Here is a 21,154-nt window from a genome sequence, read left to right on the forward strand (position 1 = left end):
CACAAACCAGCCCGACAGGATCTCACTGCAAATCATCCAAAGTGACTTTTAGCGATGAATATACACATTTCGCTAGATACTGGGAAAGGTTTCTGTTCAATCCATCTACATGTCAGTGAATGGGGGGAGGGGGACTTTAGGGGTTAGTGACTAACACAGACGCCATTCTCTCTCGCACCAAACCCAACCTGGCAGCCGGCCTTTACTGATGCTGCCCGAGTCAGACAATATTACACAACACACACGACCCGCTGTGAGTCAGTACCTGCTGTGCTGCTCTAACACACACAAACACAGACACACACACACACACGGCTAGCTGTGTAGAGCTAGTCTCCAAGAGAAATCACACTGGTTTGTTACCAACCAGTACAGAGCTATTAGTCGTAATTCCAGTATCTGACAGATATAGATGACAACGTTTTTCCCGGCATCACTCTTGGCTAATAACTATACGGTGGGCAGGGTATTGTGTTGTACTGTAGTGGTTAGCTCTAACTGGTGAGCTTTGAGAAGCATGTGATCACCATGGTAGACAGGAAGATCAATGCCAAAACGTGTGTGCACATACACACACAAGCAGAAACACACACACACACGGACACATGCACAGACACTCAGAAACACACACACTCTCTCTAAACCCCCTCCCTGCCAGTCAGAGTGCTGGTGGTATTACTGAGCGTTACATCATGGTGCCCTCTCAGCCTGGCCGGCATGATGCAATTCTGCCAGACTAAAACACACACACACACACACACACACACAGACACACCAGATGCTCACACGCTCCTCTTGTCCACACCATACACTTCATACTCCACGCAGCGTACTACACACTAATAACCCAGGAGTCTCCCCTCCCCCTGTCACTGTGGCCCCAGCAGCCCCCCCCCCCCCATCCCAGAGTGACTCTCTCGGGGTAGGGGACAGCACTGTCTGTGCCGCGCAGAGCAGGCCAGACAACACGCAGCCCACCGCTCGGTGCGGCCCCACGGACGGCCGTTCAGATCGGCGGGCGGGCGAGACGCGCCATTCCGGTGAGTGTTGGAGACGGGGAGGAAGCCTGACTGTCTGGGCTTGCCTGCCATTACATCATATGGTTCAGGGAGCCGCGCAGACATGATGCAAGTCACCCCGACGACGACTGGCGACCAGAGGAGAAGGGGGAAGCCCTGCCTCGGTAGCCCTGGCTGACGAGGAGCCTGTCTCCGTCTGGGTGTCGTGACAACATCCACTCGGCTCGTCCCTTCCCCTTGGCGTGGGGAGGAGAGGGTGACCTCTCCGAGGGCTGGGTCTGGGGGAAAAGCTGTCTACTCAGCACTGAGCCGGCGGAGGGGACCTGATTGGACAGCCGGGAAGGGGAGAAATTGGATTGGACGATGGAGGAGGAGGCAGATGGGGTGCGTTTCTGTTTATCTAATAAAGGGGTAGGTCATCTGAAATACAAACACTGTTCTGTTTTTTTCCCCCTCTCCTGACTGGCAAAGGACTTGGCTCTCTGCTACATGAAGACCTTACTCTGGGACCAAGGAATGGAAACAGGATTGGAGGGGGGAGAGAGGAGGGAGTAAGGAGAGTCAAGGTGGGGAGGGAGTAAGGAGAGGGAGGGTGGAGAGGGAGGGAGGGATAGAGGTTGCAAGATGGAGAGGTGAAACAGACAGAGATAAAGAGAAGAGACGCACAGCGAAGGACGCAAAGAGGGTAGAGAGGAGATGTGGGGAGGAGAGGGATTATGGGGAGGAAAGGGAGGAGGAGAGGGATGAGGAGGAGGACAGGGATGAGGAGGAGAGGGAGGAGGAGGAGGAGAGGGAGGAGGAGGAGAGGAGGAGGAGGAGGAGAGGGACGAGGAGGAGGACAGGGATGAGGAGGAGAGGGAGGAGGAGGAGGAGAGGGACGAGGAGGAGAGGAGGAGGAGGAGAGGGACGAGAAGGAGGACAGGGATGAGGAGGAGAGGGAGGAGGAGGAGAGGAGGAGGAGGAGAGGGACGAGAAGGAGGACAGGGATGAGGAGGAGAGGGAGGAGGAGGAGAGGGACGAGGAGGAGGACAGGGATGAGGAGGAGAGGGAGGAGGAGGAGGAGAGGGAGGAGGAGGAGAGGAGGAGGAGGAGAGGGACGAGAAGGAGGAGAGGGACGAGAAGGAGGAGAGGGACGAGGAGGAGGAGAGGGATGAGGAAGAGGAGAGGGACAGGAAGGAAGAGAGGGATGGTGGGTAGGAGAGGCAGATAGGACAAAAGGAGAGGAAAGGGAGGGAGGAGTCGCAGTTTGGGGAGGCGAGGAGGGAAAGAAAAGAGGTGAGGTAAGCAAGAGACAGAGAAAAGAGGAAGAGAGGGGGAAAGAGAGGGGGCGAGAGAAAGACAGAGAGGGTGGAAGACAGAGAAAAAGTGAGAAAAAGGAAGGAAGAAAAGAGAGAGAGAGAGAGAGAGAGAGAGAGAGAGAGAGAGAGAGAGAGAGAGAGAGAGAGAGAGAGAGAGAGAGAAGAGGGAGAGAAGGGGGGGGGACAGAGATGTAGAGGAATCGAGAGAGAGACGGAGAGAGAGGATAGATTGAGGGAGAGTGGTTTGTTGCACAGTCAGGAACAACCAGGAAGAGAAGACCCTCTGTCACTCCGAGACAAGCTGCCATGTGCAGAAACTTAACAAAGGAAAATCTAATCAAGTGTTGCTGTGTTGTCACATGCTGACCACTAGCGCACCGTCCAGAACAGACCCCCACTTTCAATGCCATAGCAACCCCTGCAGACCAGCTGACCCGTGTGATATTACTCCAGCTACTCTACTGGAACCGCCCAGCCTCAGCACTTTCTACACAACGGACAGATAGGCAAACTACAGGGCACATGCGATCAATACTTAATACACTATACCAAAATGGATATAGACAGATAGCTGGAGAGAGAGACACAAGAGAAGGAGAGAAAAAGAGAGAACATTAAAAAGAAATGAGAGAGAGAGAGACCGAGAGAGAGACAGAGACAGAGAGAGACAGAGAGAGAGAGAGAGAGACAGAGAGAGAGACAGAGACAGAGACAGAGACAGAGAGAGAGAGAGACAGAGACAGAGAGAGAGAGAGAGAGAGAGAGAGAGAGAGAGAGAGAGACAGAGAGAGAGTGAGAGACAGAGAGAGAGAGAGCGACTCAGACTCAGCGGTGTCATGGTGAGTTTCAGTTACCTGGGAAACATGTTGCCAGGTGCTCCGTGAGGGCCTCCTGTGTGACAGGCTTGTGGGCAGAGTTCATGGCGGAGATGGCCAAACACAGGACCTCCCCCAAGGGGATGAACTGGGATTGGCTGATGGGCGACATGCTGATAGGAGACACATCACCTGGAGCAGGAAGACAAACGCAGCAGGGTTAGACAGCAGGCTTTGTCGGGCTATGTAAACATTACACTGTGTTGTATTGGAATAACAGAGCCAAGCCAGGCAAGACCAGATCAAATTGCTTCTTTGTCCGAAACCAGTTTTTCACCATAGGCTCCCAACCTCAAATCTACCCAGCAATGAAGAAACAGCCAGCTCACAGAAAGAAAACAACCGGGCTCGTAAAAAACGTCTTCCAAAATGGTATCTGGCCACTAGCTCCTAACTAGCTTCATTGAGCTTGAAGCTGTACTCTCGTCTTCAAAGTCAAAGATCTGCCCCTCGGTGGCATCGCGGGGCGCCACCGGAAGCAAGCTTCCTCAACGAAACCTCAAAGGGCGCCTGCTGCACACACCGAAAAAGCCGTCGGCCAGCTCGGCGACGTTCAGGGCAGACCGCGGGGGTTCTGGGTTCCGGCTAGCACATGGTGAGGTGTGGTTCTCGTGCGCCCTGGACCATACAGACTAAGACGGCACAGTTTCTGTGAGAGTGAACCCAGTGTCCTGTCAGGGTGAGGATAAGCTGATTAACCTGAACAGAACCCTGGCAAAGGTAAATACACACACACACACGCGCACACACTACCCTGCCCTGTATCCATGGGGATAGAAGAACGCTAAACAAGCTAAGCCTGTATCCAGGTGCTGCAATAGTTAGGAGCAGGAGGGCAACTCCCCCATGACATCATCATCCTGATCATCACATGGCTGGTGGCCTGGTGGTGTTAGAGACACCTCTTCCCTCTCTCTCCCCCCCCCCCCCCGGCCTCCACCTTTATCTCCTCCTCATTTATCTCCTCCTCGCCTTCTCCTTTCTCTGGGGTTGCCCTCACAATTTGTTTCCATTGTAGTGTAATACAGGCTATATAGTATATCCTCTCGCTCCCTTCCTCCTCCTCCAACACCTGCTAGGCCAACAGGTGTGCTCCCGCATTGGGCTCCACACCGCCCTTTCTCTGGCAGGACCAGCCTGCTGACCATCAGAAGACCACGGTCCAGACAGCTGCCGAGGGACACCGGTCCTGTTTCTCTCGCTCGCATTCTCTCCCTACCTCCCCCACATACACACACACACACACACACACAGACCACAATATACAAATACAGAACACCGCTACAAATATCCTTGACGTCGTTTTTTAGCTTCCACCGAATGACGTAACACCGGCCGATTGAGACTCGTTCACCTCCTACAACCGACTGTTTTCATGTTAGTTTGACTTGTTCCATTGCCACACTTCCACGTTATTCACAATCCTATTGATTGACACCAGCACCACACACAAACACACAGAACACAGTTCTGTAACACAATGGACCAAAAGTCTGGATACAATCTGGCAGACAGGGTTCGTAGACAGACCGACGTCCAGACTGACTGGCTGCTGGACAGAAAGCAAGCTAGACCAGACATGCTCGAAGACAGACAGCCCAGCAGACAGACGGGAGAGAGAGGATCTGAGCAGAGCATGACTGCTGCTTCAGAGAACCCGGCCTCCATCTTCTCCGTCTTGCAAAGCGGGAGGGGGAGGAGGAAGTGACCTCATTCCCATTTACCCAGATGAGCGAGCGAGCGAGCGTGCAGGCGAGGGGAGAGGAGGAGGAGGAGGAGGAGGGAGAGTATGATGTGATGCTAGTGCGCTCAAGCTGAGCTGTAAAAACAGCAGCAGTGTAGCTCCGGAGCTAGCAGACAGCAGACATGTTGAGATGAGTGGAGAAACGCGCAGAGGCCTCCGACGCACACAAGGCCAGGACTGGTCAGGGGGAGAGGGAGAGAGAGAGAGAGAGAGAGAGAGAGAGAGAGAGAGAAAGACAGGGGGGGGGGGAGAGATATACAGAGAAAGAGAGGGGGAGAGAGAAACGCGAACACAGCTGCAGGGGCCTTGTGGGAACAGTTGCAGCCAACCCCCCCCCCCCCCCCCAATCGACACACACAAACTCACACACCTCCACAGACAACTGTGCAGCACTCCCCATGGAGAAGGTGACCATGGAGTGAACTTAATACCCTCCTAGCCCCCCTAACACACAAAGTGCCAGGCAGCATGCCTTTATGAAAGAAAAGCCCTGGTAAAAAACTAAGTGTGACTAACCAGAGAGAATAGAAAGCTTTCAGACGTCAGCTCGGACACACAGAGAGAGGGAGAGGGGGAGAGAGAGAGACAGAGAGAGGGAGTGAGAAAGCAGTACACTGAAAGGCACTGTAAAGTCCTCTGCTCTTGTTTACGCTGTTGATTCATAAATCATTTTAACAACAAACTATTGGTCAATCAGACATTTTACTGTTCAGCTTAAGAGACAGTCTGAGAGGATGTGATCTGTCTGGTGTAGAACAGTCTGGAAGTCCTGCTACACTAGCCATACTACAGAGCACAGCAAAGACCAGAGCCATTTTGTAGTGCAGATGCTTTGAGCCTGCTAGCTAGGACTGCTATGAGACACTGAGGCAGTTAGCTGAGAAGGCAAAGAAGATGTTAGGCAGTTAGCTGAGGCTACTATGAGGCAGCTAGCTGAAGCTTCTTTCCCTCCATTACTGTGCAGGCTGTCCATAGGGAGGGACAGAGACAGACAGGCAGAGAGAGACAGACAGGCAGAGAGAGACAGACAGGCAGAGAGAGAGGGAGGGGGAGAGAGCGAGGCAGAGCAGAGAGCCGTGCTCCTGCCTGCCTGCCTGCTACTGCAGTGGTAGTAAACAATCCTGCTGCCACCGTCCTTTGTCCATGCACCTCCCGCTTAACCCCACCCCCTTCTTTTGTCATTCCCTCCGCAAAGCTACGCAGCTTCAGTCCGACCAGCCGCACTCGTCCTCCGAGCGCGGAGAGAAAGGAAGAGGAGGAGAGGGGGAGCGACGGAGAAGAGATAGACGAGGAAGATTGGCAGTACCTTAGCTGATTCGGTCGGCTCCTGGGCTTAATCCAGGCAGATCCCGAGGCAGCTCTTTTAGCTGCAGCCGTGAGCCCGCCCTCCCTCCCTCACACACACACACACACACACAAACACACGCGCGCGCTCCTCTCTTGCTCTCTCTCTCTCTCACACACAAATGAGCATTCACTCAAGGGCCTTCCCAGCATGCTCCACTCCACACAAAGACAAGGGGGTGTGACCAATCACGTCCTGCTTCACTATGCACTCGTTTTTTTCCCCCCTCTCCCTCCCATTCTCTCTCTCCCTCTCTCTCTCTCTGTAATGCCCACTGACATACAAGCTTGTGGGCGGCCTGCCGAAAGCGTTGTTATGGCAACGCATCCCCAGTTGCACCTAACGCCTGTTCTGCAAGCTTTCTCTCCCTCCCCCCTCTTCAATGCTCTCCCCCCCCCCCCCCTCTCTCTCTCTCTCTCTCTCTCTCTCTTTCTCTCTCTCTACCTACCCTACATGTCTGCTTGTCCTCTCCAGCAGTAGGTGTAGCAGCATCAGTGTACGAGGGATGGAGGGATTGAGCAGGGAGGGAAAGAGGGAGGGAGGTTGCAGCACAGCGTCCAGCTGGTCAGAGCCCGGTCTGTTCTGGTTCCGATGACCCACTTAGAGCTTGTCTAAAGCAGACAGACATGACTGCTCCTCACATGCAGACAGACGGACAGAACTGTTCCTCATCAGACAGACAGAACTGTTCCTAATCAGACGGACAGAACTGTTCCTAATCAGACGGACAGAACTGTTCCTAATCAGACGGACAGAACTGTTCCTCGGCAGACTGACAGAACTCAGATCCAGCTACTGACTGGGACACTAGATTGACCAGTTTTATGCTGCAAGGTATTAGCATGTCAAAGAGGAAGGACAATGTGTGTGTGTGTGTTCGCCTGTGTGTGTGTGTGTGTTCGCCTGTGTGTGTGTGTGTGTGTGTGTGTGTGTGTGTGTGTGTGTGTGAACTAGCTGTGTAGAAAAGGGGGACAGAGGCCTCATCAGACTGACAAAGGTGAAGGAGGCTGTGGAACAGAGTAGGGGGAGCTCTGATCATCTAACAAGTGGGTGCAAGGGGGGGAGGGGGCAGCTAGTGGCGGGGGAGGGGTGGTTCATCTCTACTGGCAGCAGAAAAAGTTGAGTGAGGAAACATGGAGCCGGGAGAATGCTGAAGAACAGGTCCGAGACCTGAAAGTCAAAGATGGTGGTGCGTGGTGGTCCTGGAGAAAAGGACAACAGTCGGCTCATCTCCGTAACGCTCGTGGGGACACACGCAGACAGGTGGGGCACTTGAATAAAGTTCAACTCAGCAAGTGTAAACATTCCAGACTCCACCTCTCCCAACCTCTCGCACCTGGTGAGGGCCATTCTGTTAGTGTGTGTGCGAATGTGTGTGTGTGTGTGTGTGAGAGAGTGTATGTGTGCATTACTACATGCTCTGACACTAGATGGAGTTAGAGTGTGGCTGCAGTTGAAGACTCGCACTGCAAATCAGGAAACGCACAGCTCTGTTTGGGATTGTTTGGTCTCTTCCACCGTGCCAACTGTTCTAACTAATCAAAAGACTTCTGTGTACCTGTCATCAGCTTCTCCTCTGGTGTGTCTTCTGACCTCATCAACAGCTACATGAGAGCTGAATGGATGAGGGGTTTGGCGGGGTTAATAAGCCATGCTTCTATGGTTTACACTCTGCTTCCTCTCTCTGGCGTTTGGATTATCAATTCCTCTAATCCAAGCCGCTAATGCTTGCTGCTCTACATAGCCTATGCTCCGAGGGGCCGGTCAGGGAGCAGGACGTCCAGGACATGGACAGCACTGCTGGTAGAGGACAGACAGAGACAGCAGTACTGGGTATAGACAAAGACAGAGACAACAGTGCTGGGTACACTACACACAGAGAAAAAGACAGCGACAGCAATGCTGGGTAGAGATGGAGACAGCACTGCTGGGTAGAGACAGAGACAGCACTGCTGGGTAGAGACAGAGACAGCAGTGCTGGGTAGAGACGGAGACAGCACTGCTGGGTAGAGACAGAGAAAAAGCCAGAGACAGCAGTGCTAGGTAGAGACAGAGACAGCAGTGCTAGGTAGAGACAGAGACAGTACTGCTGGGTAGAGACAGAGACAGCAATGCTGGGTAGAGACGGAGACAGCACTGCTGGGTAGAGACAGAGACAAAGCCAGAGACAGCAGTGCTTGATAGAGACAGAGACAGCACTGCTGGGTTGAGACAAAGACAGAGACAGCAGTGCTGGGTAGAGACATAGACAGCACTGCTGGGTAGAGACAGAGACAAAGCCAGAGACAGCAGTGCTTGATAGAGACAGAGACAGCACTGCTGGGTTGAGACAAAGACAGAGACAGCAGTGCTGGGTAGAGACATAGACAGCAGTGCTGGGTAGAGACAGAGACAAAGACAAAGACAGCAGTGCTGGGTAGAGACAGAGACAAAGAAAGCACTGATGGGTTGAGACAGAGAAAAAGACAGAGACAGCAGTGCTGGATAGAGAGATAGAGACAGCACTGCTTGGTTGAGATAGAGACAGCAGTGCTGGGTAGTAACAGCGACCGCACTGCAGGGTTGAGACAGAGACAAAGACAGCAGTGCTGGGTAGAGGACAGAGACAGCAGTGCTGGGTAGAGGACAGAGACAGCAGTGCTGGGTAGAGGACAGAGACAGCAGTGCTGGGTAGAGGACAGAGACAGCAGTGCTGGGTAGAGGACAGAGACAGCAGTGCTGGGTAGAGGACAGAGACAGCAGTGCTGGGTAGAGGACAGAGACAGCACTGCTGTGTAGAGGACAGAGACAGCACTGCTGGGTAGAGGACAGAGACAGCAGTGCTGGGTAGAGGACAGAGACAGCAGTGCTGGGTAGAGGACAGAGACAGCACTGCTGGGTAGAGACAGAGACAGCAGTGCTGGGTAGAGGACAGAGACAGCAGTGCTGGGTAGAGGACAGAGACAGCAGTGCTAGATAGAGGACATAGACAGCACTGCTGGGATAGAAGACTGGGATTGAATACCACTCAAGTTCTCCACGAAGATGATCCACTTTCTAAGCAGAGAAACCTCCGATTTGGCTTTAATGTTACTAAGCTGCAGTAGTACTCTGTGTTCCTCACGTGTAATGCAGTACACACACAAACACACATGCATACAGTGTACACACACACACTGGCCAGCTGCTAAGGATTTTCCTGCATCATTAAGGGAGCGTGCCACAGTGTGTAGGGGAACAGAAATAGCCTGAGCTGCTGCAAGCAAAACGCCTGGGAGAGAAGGGGGAGGGGCCTTAGTAAACCAGGCCAGGGCTCCCAGAGGCTGATTGGTGGAGAGACTGTGAGAGTGGAGCGCGTGTGTGTGTGAGTGAGTGAGCATTGAGTGTTGAAGCTAGAGCAGCCATGAGGCTGCGGGAGGAGAGTGTGAGTGTGCATGCATGCATGTGTGCGTGTGTGCGTGCGATGTGCCGGCGAGTGAGCATGTGTGTGTGGAGTAGAGAGGAACACGGGGCCATGAGTGGGTGGGTATCCCAGGGCTCGGCACACAGAGAGGGGGGAGGAGCTTCAGTGACAGCTTTTGCAGGAAGGGGGCGGGGCGTTGCGTCAGCATCTGCAACGCCGTGAGAGGCACAGGGTTAACAAGTTCACACATCCCAGCATGCATCGCTGCTACACCGCTTTGGCTGCACGGGAGGAAAAGAAAGGGAGAGGACAAACAATGGGGAGGAGGGGAAGAGAGGATGGGAGGAGAGGAAAGAAAGAAAGAAAGAGGGGAGAGAAGAGAGGGGAGATGAAGAGGAGAATTCAGCTTTTATAACAGTAACATCGACCAAGTCTGCAACCTCAACCAGAATCAGGTCAGATAAACCTGTCCACATTTAGACCTCCCTCTGAGCAGGGCTGCAGAAAAACACTGGAGGAGAGAGGAGGGGGAAAGACAGAGGGGGGGGGGAGAGAGAGGAAAGGAGAGAGAACAACAGAGGTATGCCACCTCACCTCAGAGTCCCTCAGGCTCAGGCAGTTAGATACATCCTACTTACCAAGATGTTTAGGCCAACATCATGCCAGGACTTGAATCAGTCACTCTTTACTGCAGCTAATACGGCTTCTAAGCTCAACATATTCAATCACTCATTACTGCCACCTCTTAGCTTCATGCATGAACCAGTCAGACGATGTGGGCTGGTCTAACTTTCTTAAGGAGTAGGACCTCTGTTGAACCTGTAAGCAAGATGATATACTGGCCTTTTACTGTGTTGGGAGTTTGGGATCTTGAGCAGAGAGGGGGAGCAGAGAGAGGGGGGGGGGGGGTTACAGATGGAATAGGAAATAAGAAAGAGGAAGAGAGAGCAGGGAAAGGTGAGACAAGGAGCAGGTACAGAGGTTTCAAGGGAGATGAGCGAGAGCAAGAAGAGGTGAGGAGAAAGAGGGAGATGAAGACGAGGGAAGAGAGAGGGCCACTTATAGTCATCTGGGACTCTAGAAGTTGACATTCTATTTAAGGCTGCAGCTGAATCTGTGTTAATTGGACAAGATTAGATGTGCGTGTGATGCTGAGATCTGTGTGTGTGTGTGTGTGTGGTGGGTGAACATGTACAGACTATTCTTCATTCATCATCGCTCCCAAGGCAGACCAACTAACTTGGTAGAGTGTACACCTCCTCCACCTCCTGATATCTCCTCATCCATCTCCTCATCCACCTCCTGATATCTCCTCATCCATCTCCTCATCCATCTCCTGATATCTCCTCATCCACCTCCTCATCCACCCTCTGATACCTCCTCATCCACCTCCTGATATCTCCTCATCCATCTCCTCATCCACCTCCTGATATCTCCTCATCCATCTCCTCATCCATCTCCTGATATCTCCTCATTCACCTCCTCATCCACCCTCTGATACCTCCTCATCCACCTCCTCATCCACCCTCTGATACCTCCTCATCCACCTCCTGATACCTCTTCATCCATCTCCTAATCCACCCTCTGATACCTGCTCCTCCTCATCCACCCTCTGATACCTCCTCATTCACCTCCTGAAACCTCCTCATCCATTTCCTCATCCACTTCCTGATACCTCCACTTCCTCATCCTCCTCCGGATACCTTCTCATATCTCTTTATCCACCTCCACATCCTGATACCTTCTCATCTACCTCCTGTCATCTCATCCACTTCCTCAACTATCACCTTCATCTTTACGTAACCCTTGTGTTATCATTGTGACCCACCGTCGTATTGCGGCAACTTTACCGCATACAAAAACAAAGTGAAGCGTTTTCTTTTAACCATTGGCCTGTGTCTCAGACCCACCCACATTGCGAAGGTTAAAAGAAAATAATTTGTATTTGTTTTTGCATTGGGTAAAAATTGGGTAAACACAACGATGGGCCGTTATGAACCTTTGGGTCATGTGACCCAAAGGCAGCACAAGGGTTAAGCCATAAAAGGTTGGATAATTGGACGGGACAATGTCCAACATAGTCCATGAAGTCGACCGATGTCGAGGTGGGCTTTCACTACGACACTTCTTCAAAATGCCACGCTGAGGACTGTGAGAAACTTCCAGAAGAGAGCAGAGAGTGGGCCTATCAGAACAGAGATGGCAGCTGCCTTATCTGGACGGGAAGGACCAAAAACACAGGGAGAGAAGAGCAGGCCTGTCAGCAGAAGACAGACAGAAGAGAGAGCAAGCCCACCAGGACTGCTCGAGAGGGTCTCTCTGAGAGGGCAGCTCACAGCAACAGTCCTGAGGAGAGAGCAACCAGTCGTTTCCTCTGCTGGTTAAGTCGGCACACAGGGCCCAGCTTAGTGGTTTCAAGCTCTGCTCTGCACTCGCTAAAGCTGCCCTCTTTATCTCTTAACAATACAGCCAATTGTGAGACGGCCCCAAAGCCGCTACTGAGGGGGTCCCCAGCATAACCAATATCCCCGTCAGCTGCCTCACTGCCAGGAGGGGTGTGTGACAGTGTTTCTGACTGAGAAACTATGGTACTTATCTATCAACATATCTGTCTATCTATCTATCTATCAACCTATCTTGTATCTGTCTATCTTGCTATCTTTCTATCTATCTATCTATCCATCATTTTCCTTCTCTCGCTCGCTCCTCATTCACACTTTTCTTGAACAATGGCCATGTCAGCTAGCCTCTGACCCGCTGTGTTGCTAGGAGACGTGAAGGAGCCTCGAGAGCATGTGGGCTTGTTGGACCTGGCTCCTCCTCCATTCACTCTCCTCATTCAGACCCTCTGTATGGGCTTCCTGTATGGTACACACACACACACACACACTCTTTCTCTACATCCCGGCAGTCTTCTCTCTCTTTTTCCCTCCTCTCTCCCTGCCTTGCCTGACAGTTTGACCTCAGAATCTGACTAGCTCCAGGAGTTTGTCACCACTGGACACATTAAAGACCTGTGTTAAATCACTCCAATGCTCCACACACTTCTGTGGTGACGTCACCTGACACAACATCCTGGTTCTGAAGCCAGAGAGGCATTCTGGGATTTGCAGTTTATTCAGGTGTTGCTCGAGCCAGCACTCACTGTCATCAGCCACATTAAGTGGGATACAAAAGTCTGAGACTGAACTGTTCATATCATCTTAACAATTTGAGATATCATAATAACACGTATGAATAAAGTAGCAGAGTAATGTAAAGAATTTCTTCCCCCCATGATAAAACTGTATCCTAAGAAGGCGATGTCTCCCTATGAACATAAAACGCATGAATAGTAATCAGCGTGTCATTCCGTTAGCGACGTTTTGGTTTTCCTCTTGGGATTTCAGCACTACCAACCTGAACACTGGATTTTCTCTTTTTGATGGGGTGTCATTTTAAGTGTCAGTTCCTGTTCCTGTCTAGGTATTTATTTGGATCATGTCAGTGTGTCCAAGCTTGTAATGTCCTAGTTCTACATTACATTCCCCAAACAGCCCAGACACTGCTCTAAAAGAGACAACAATAATTCCTAATTCCTGGACTTTGAAATTATAACTCCATTATATCCTCATAGTACGTAGTTTACACATACACACACTCAAACGCGCAGTAGTACAAGAATAGCACCTGCAGTCTACCTAGACACTGCCAGCATATTCTGTAGTCCATCTTGACACACACAAACATACAGCAGTGAGAACATAGTATCTGTAATCCACCTGCTACACACACACACACACACTGCCAGCACAGTATCTAATCTACCTAGACACACACACAGCGTAGTATTTGTAGTATACCTAGACACACACACACACTGCCAGCATAGTATCTGTAGTCCACCTAGACACACACACACACACACACGCTGCCAGCATAGTATCTAGTCCACCTAGACACAAACACAAACGTACGCAGCAGTGCGAGTGTAGCATCTCCAGCGCGACAGTGTGACCCACCTGGAGTGACGTAGCCAGGCGGGGACTGGCACAGGTACTGGGGGGGGTAGTGTTTGTGTTTGTGGAGCCGGTAGTCCTTCTCGCTGCGGGAGCGCGTCCGCTCCGAGGCCCGGTCGGAGAAGTCAGAACTGGGCCAGGCGCGCCGCAGGGTGGTGCTGCGAGTCTTCTTCATGCTGGCTCCGCCCCGGGCAGCGGGCGGGGCTGGGAGGACCTGCGGGGGGTTACCTCCGCCTCCACATCCAGGCTCTCTCCCAGATACACCTCCGCCAGGTCACACCAGACACATGGCCCGGGCGCCCTGCCACTGACGTCCCTTTAACGCTCGCTGTCTCTGCCTGCTACACGCATACTCTCTCTCTCTGGAACACACTCGCTCTCACGCGCGTACGCGCAGACGGGGCGGACGAGCCGAGCTCGGCTTGGTGCCGTCCGCTGGGGTTCCTTCCGTGATCCCGGGGGGGGGGTGGGAGATGGTGCCGTCCGAGCCAACGTCAGCCCGCGCCTGCCATTAATCCAGGCTTAGCATCAGCAGCTTCACGTGTAAACCCGGCCAGCACTGGGCCCTGAAACAGACAGCCAGGCAGCCGCGCGGGAAGGAGGCAGGCGATGGAGATGAGGGAAGAAGGGGGGGGGGGGGGGGGGGGAGGGGGAGGGCAGCGTGGTCTGGAGGTTTCGGGGGTTGGGTGGGCACCGTGAGAGAGCCCCCCGGATCCAGACAATAGCTGTGTTGAAGGCGGGCGGGAGAGAGGGGAGGGCTGGGCTAAGGGAGAGCCGTGAACACAAAAGAGACCAGGCTGCAAGCGCAGGCAGCGGCCATGGAGGGTGGGAGGAGGGGGGGGGTGAAGGCACACGGCTCGGGAGCCAGCGCTAACGGCTACCTCTCTTCTCCTTCGATCGGCGCCCAATCGCCGTCGTCGATCCGTCCGTCCGCGGGCGACGGCGCTCCTCCGTCGGGCGTACACATCCGCGGCCGCCGTTCCGCCGGGAAAGGGTGGGTGGGTGTGTGTGTGCGCGTGTGTGAGCGTGAGAGAGCGTCTCTACCGTGCCTGTGTGGAGGGACGATGGAGGATGGGAGCCCGATACACACGGCTAAATGAGGAGAAGGACCCGCACATAACCCAAAAAGAAACAACAACCCCCCCCCCAAAAAAAAGGAATCCGGAGCGTCAGGCAGAAAGGCGCGTTTCTCGCTGTCTTTGTGTCGTCGGCTATCCTCCGGCCGTCTCTCTCTTTTTCCTCGCGCTCTCGCACTCTCTCTACCGCCTGCCTGCCTCTCTCTCGCTCGCTCGCTCTCTTGTTGTCCTGATCCTCCTCTGCCGCTGCGCCGCGCTGGAGGAGGAGGAGGAGGGGAGGGAGAGAGGGAGGGGAGAGAGGGAGGAGGGGGGGCCAGGAAGCCCGTCAGTCAGCCAGGGGAGGGGGAGGAGCTCTGCTGAGCTGCGCTACTATGATCCTGTCACTCTGGACCACCTCATTCACTACTACGCTGCAACACACACACAGAGAGAGAGAGAGAGAGAGAGAGAGAGAGAGAGAGAGAGAGAGAGAGAGAGAGAGAGAGAGAGAGAGAGAGAGAGAGAGAGAGAGAGAGAGAGAGAGAGAGAGAGAGAGAGAGAGAGAGAGAGAGAGAGAGAGAGAGAGAGAGAGAGAGAGAGAGAGAGAGAGAGAGAGAGAGAGAGAGAGAGAGAGAGAGAGAGAGAGAGAGAGAGAGAGAGAGAGACAGAGACAGAGAGAAAGAGACAGACAGACAGAGAGAGAGAGAGAGAGAGAGAGGCAGAGACAGGGCTGCAATGCTGTCCCTCCACTTTCTCCTTTCTTTGAGTTTCATTCGGCTCCTCCCCCCCCCCCCCTCCCCCCCCTCCCCCCTGCAGGGTCACCAGCAGGATCCTGTGAGTTTCCTCGGCGGCCTCCCCTCTGGAATGCAGCCGGAGACCCCCGGCAGGAGAGAGACCGGAGGACAGACCGGGGAGCAAATCCGACCCGGGGGGGAAGACCAGAGCGAAGAGACCGGCCAATCAAATGAGAGAGAAAGACGAGCAAATCTGGCTGAAAGAGGCAGATCTGGCCAAAGTCGGACATCTGTGCACATGAAAGAGTTTAGACGTGAGCCAATCGTTAATCGTGGTGGGCGGGCCCAGGCGGTTTCTCCGGTTTCAGGAGGTGATGTCAGAGAGAAATGCAGCTCCTGTCAGGGGTCACCATTCTTCTCCACACACCTTCCTCCTCCTCATACCTCTTGTCCCCCTCTCTCCTCTGCGGAGCCATCATACACCGCAGGAGCAGATATGCCAGGGGATTTGAAGATTGTAAGGGATGTAGTTGGATTGCAAGGAATGCGGGGTAGCGTTAGGGAGTAGGGGCTTTAGGGTCGGAGAGGAAGGGAGAAAGTTAGGGGTTCAGGGTAGAGCCGGGGGTTGGGGGTAGAACTGATGTCATCGTGACTAGGTGGAGCGAGACGGCGACATGTTCAACCTCTTTGACAAGACCTGCCCGTTTGGAAGGTTCTTGTACATCTCTGTGCCATTTCAACGTTAGGTCGACGACAAATACGCCATCGCCACCCTTTCTGTCTGTCTGTGGTCAAACAGACAACGCAAACAAGGAGGCTAAGCTAAAGAACGGAACTAGCTCGCTGCACGTAGCTTCCAACGATGTCAACAGCCGTAGTGTTGACTACGTGTTGAGAGAATGGAATTGAGGTCAGACTGGGTGGATAAAGACAGCAACTTATTTACCATTCTAATATGCTACACCAGTGACATTGATGCAGCATCCATTGTAGAAAGGTTTTTAAATTACTCAGGTATCCATGTTGGTAGTTCCTCCAGCTCTGTGTGTGTGTGTGTGTGTGTGTGTGTGTGCGTGCGGGTGGGTGTGTCTGTCAGGGCTGAGGCTAACCAGACCCCGTTTTGTATTACACCTCCCCGTAATCACACACTACGGAGGCCCTTAGGGACCAAACCTGGTGAAGGTCAATGTCACTCACCCTTCACTTCCTCAGCACAGCAAAACTTCCACCCAATCAGGAATCGGGATGGATTCTGGGACTTTGGCATTATCTCAGTGCAGGAAAACAACTTCACAGTCAGACCCTGCTACAACAACAGGCCAGCAAACAACTATAAAACACACACACACAGGGTGGGCTGGACCGAGATGGTGGCGTTGGGCCCAGAGATCTGATGGACCTCTGGTGTTCGTTATGGCTTGTGTTACAGCCCCTGTTATGTCAGGCCTCTTCGTGATGACAAGCATGCAGAGACTACACGCCCACACAACCTTTTCCCCCTCGCGCATACTTTCCCTCACAGTCAATCTGCCATGTGACCTCACCAAGGACCATGTGACCCCACCCCCCCACCACCACCACCACCACCGACCATTCTGCTGTGACACGCTCTGTTGCCGAGCACCTCTCCTCAAAGCTCAGCCAAACATGGTCGGAATTATCAGAGCACCCCCCCCCCCCCCCCCACCTCAGCCCCCTCCTCCCTTCTATTCTCCCCCCACCCTCTCTCTCTCTCTCCCTCTCTCTCACACACGTATGTAAACATCCCGACCCTCCCCATCATCTGGAAGTCCCCCGGCGGCCCCTAAACCATTGCTCTGAAACACAAATATGTTCCCTCGCTGCTCATACACGGCCTTGTCATATTTAAGACTCCCTGATTGGCTGTAGGTCTCCCAGACAGCAGGGAGCAAGCATCTTACTGGCCAGAACAGTCTGAGGTTTGGAGGGTTCCCGTCTCGGGCCTTCACCGAGCAGTCAGCCAGGATTTAAAACAACATGACACCGTTTTGTGGAACATGTGCGAGAGATTAACAATCCAGATTTATCCACTCGCTAACGAGGCCTGTGTCTGCCAATGAGGCATGATAAAAGACTCCGTGGCTGATGAAGGAACTGGAGGGATGGAATGTTTGCTTCTCTCCTTAGAGCAGAACTCCACGCCCGTATGAAGCTGTCCAACACGCACGGGGACCCGCTCCAAACATCCAATCCCCCGACGGCAAACCGGCACGACCGCGGCCCGACTGGGCAGAGCCACAAAATCGCTCTCCAATCAGCAAGGACAACACTCCTCCGTCTACATTGGGCCCCACACACATTACACGCCTCCGGGAAAAAAACACACACCATCACGTTGACAAAAGACAGGGCCTGAAATAGGCTTCGGGGACACACAGGTCCTGCCAGAGTACATTAGGCATTAGAGAGAAGCTTGTCTCTAAAACGGCGTCTTCAGTGACATGCCGACAGCTACCCCGACTGAAGCTTCTCGTTGAGATCAGCCTGGTAAGTGGGCTGCGCAACTTTCTCTGAAGTGTGTGTGTGTGTGTGCGTGTTGGCATGTGTGTGTGGTTGACTGGTCAAGGGGTTCCTGTGTGTGTAGCCATTCACCATGCAGCTCCCATGGTCGTGTCCAGTGTGAGAGCCAAGACTCACGATGGGTCGGAAATGAAGGCCCAGCAAACACAGCAGATATCTGCGTGAGTGAGAGAGTGTGTGTGTGTGTCTTTTAGTGTGTGTCTCTGTGAGTGTGTGTGTCTTTTAGTGTCTGTCTGTGTGTGTGTGTGTGTGTGCGCGCCTTTTAGTGTTTATGTATTTGTCTTTTTGCCTTTGTGTCTGTGTGTATATACATATATTATGTAAATGTCCTACCCTGCATATATACATGTATGTGTGTATGTGTGTATGTGTGCTGGGTCCGAGCAGTAGTAATGTGTGTGCCCGTGGCAGGCTGCAGGTTGACTCACTGGGACATGACCAGACCAGTCCTGGTCTGTGTGTTCCATGTGAGTCAGACAGCAGACGAGCTTAGCTGGATAACCAGGCAGCGCGGGACGGGAAGGCAGCATGGCCTCTGTGGAACCATCGACCACTGACAGGAGCTAGATCCCCTGGTGGTCATTGTTCAGCTTGTCATTTATTGTAACCTCTCACAATGTATTGAAAATACTGACAAGGACCCACGCACATAGACAGACGCGCAAGGAATACGACTGCCTTACACAACCCTCTCTGTAACAGCTACTAGTCCACCCCTGCTCTCTTTGCCAAAGTGGTTAGCTCCAAGTCACACACACAGACCCCCAGCCAAATGGTTCAGTCCAGGCTGGATACTACATTTTCCAGTGACAGTTTTTAGGAACTGGGTCACACTTGTGGATATAGATTCCTTTTAGCTTTGAACCAATACTGAGGATTACTGGACACTGAAGTGAAGATTAGAGAACAAATCTTTATCAGAGAGAGAGAGAGAGCGAGAGAGCGAGAAAGCTGTCGTTGCGAGGCCAGATAATACTCTTGCCTACACAACTACAGAAGACAATGTCAAAGATAGACAACTACATTGTGGGTGTGTGAAACTCAGAGTGACCAGACAACCACCTGGCAGACAGACAGACACACAGACTGACTGACTGACAGAGCGGCAGACACACAGACTGACTGACTGACTGACTGACTGACTGACAGAGCGGCAGACAGACAGACAGACTTGGGTTGCCAACTTCATCAACCCCAAAAGAGGGACACTTTCTTCCAGGTGACATCTGACCAACAATAATGGAAATCGCAAGGTTTCATTAGCCATACCATAAACCTACTCATTTAAGTGTAATTTTGGCAAACCACTAGGCTACTGTGCGAGTTAAATCATCCTCGCCACCATGGCTAAAGGATAGTTCTTGGCGGCATACTGTGCAAACGCTTTCCTTGCGTCATTGGCGACTGCTTTTACCCATGACCTTTTGGCTTCCCCATTTCTTTTATATAGCTGCAAAGTCTTCTTTTCGTTGCAGTTTCACTGCTCATTTTGACAGACGATAACACTCACCTCACCAGCGGCCAGTTCACACACACTGTCACCAACAAGCAACAACCGTGTCCCATAGCAACATTTGCGTGAGTTTTGGCACGTTTACAATAGCCCATTATTGGCCGGCGAGGTTGTGAATACGGGATTGCCTGACGGGACAAATCAAAATCACCCATAATTCAGGATGTCCCGGACAATTCGGGACGGTTGGCAACCCTAAGACTGACTGACTGACAGAGTGGCAGACAAACAGACACAGACAGACAGACAGACAGACTGCCCTACAGACAGACAGACACAGACAGACAGACAGACAGACTGCCGTACAGACAGACACATAGACTGACAGACAGACAGGAACAAAAGCAGGATGACAAGTCAGGCGGTCCAACCCAGCGCTGAACCAGCACCAGTCACATCTCCTGTCTCTTAACACTGTCTGCATCAGACTCCATTAATGAGCACCACGGATTGTTCCGAGCAGCCAAGAGGGCTGCAGGAGACACATGATGGAGGCACATGCAACTGGGACACCTAGTGGACACACGCAGACTAGCAGGTTCAATGTGACTCCCTCTAATACTGACACACCTCTCGAATACCGACATAACTCTCCTTCCCTACATCGGTCAACTGAAGATAGTTTGTAAGCAACTGTTTTCCAATTAGTAGATAGTAGTGAGATGGAATGAGTAGAACGTGCATGTTACGATTGTCCTCTCGATCAGGATCATTTAAAATTCAAATACAAGGAACCCCGCGTCCAATATTGACACTGCGCTCGACAACATGAGATAACCTTAGAAGAACTCAGCATGACCTTCAGATGGATGATAGTGGAGCTCGGCGTAATGTTGCAGAAGAGGCTGTATTCAAGAGTCAGGTGTAGTATTGAGCCAAGTGCAGGTGTCAGACTGAGAAGGTTTCAACCACCAGCAGGGGGCTTCCACACAGCAGCAGGCCAGCCTTGAACGGCCTTAGTGGGGATGATCCTAAGTGGCTTTCAGCGTGTTCCCTCCTGGAAATACCTCCCAGATCAGAGGCCAGCTACCTGGATACCACCTGCCTGCCTCCACCGCCACCAGCTCCACGTGAGACACACACACACACGAGGCGTGCTCACACACGTCAGTCGTGTTCAGCTCCTCCGGGGACAGGCGTCATCCAGTGTCTAGACCCTCTTCCATCCTGACTGGAGCCCCAAACCTCCTCACGTTCATACAGTCGCTTTACCCAGTCTGCGGATGCCCGCCCACTGGCTCTTTGGTGGGGTTTTAAAATGAGGAGCTCCTGACAGAATCCTACCTCTAGGAGGCAGTACCACACCGAGCGATAACCTCCTTGGGCCATCAAAGGCTCCTGACGTTACCACAGAGTCGGAGAGAAGGGGGTGCACGGAGTCAGGTAGGGACATGAAGAGAGAAGGAGACTTAGACTAGGGGAGAAAGAAGAGGGAGGGAGAGAGAGAGAGAGCTGTGTTGGAAGACCAGCAGGGTGAGACTTAGACAAGGAGGACAGAGAGGGAGAAAGAGAGAGATAGAGACAGAGAGAGAGATAGAGACAGAGAGAGAGAGAGAGAGAGAGAGAGAGAGAGAGACAGAGAGAGAGAGAGAGAGAGAGAGAGAGAGAGCGAGAGAGAGAGAGAGAGAGAGAGAGACCATTAAGGAGGAG

At 52.6% G+C, this 21,154-nt stretch overlaps 1 protein-coding gene across 2 annotated transcripts in view; it reads right to left on the minus strand.

The window, feature by feature from the left end:
• Window positions 1–21,154, minus strand: part of LOC146302782 (storkhead-box protein 2-like) — a 28,914-nt gene that overhangs the window by 5,509 nt on the left and 2,251 nt on the right. The window contains exons 1-2 of one of the 2 annotated variants that reach the window (XM_084697240.1): window positions 13,665–14,091; window positions 3,172–3,324 (exon numbers count right to left, since the gene is read on the minus strand). In XM_084697240.1, the coding sequence (XP_084553366.1) occupies window positions 3,172–3,324; window positions 13,665–13,836 (325 nt within the window). In that variant the 5' untranslated portion in view covers window positions 13,837–14,091. Of the gene's footprint in view, window positions 1–3,171; window positions 3,325–13,664; window positions 14,092–21,154 lie in introns of those variants that run through there. The other variant, XM_084697239.1, reaches the window with a different exon arrangement.

This window comes from Hypomesus nipponensis, chromosome 1, assembly GCF_054491055.1.
Source record: "Hypomesus nipponensis isolate SF chromosome 1, ASM5449105v1, whole genome shotgun sequence".
Lineage (NCBI taxonomy): Eukaryota > Metazoa > Chordata > Actinopteri > Osmeriformes > Osmeridae > Hypomesus > Hypomesus nipponensis.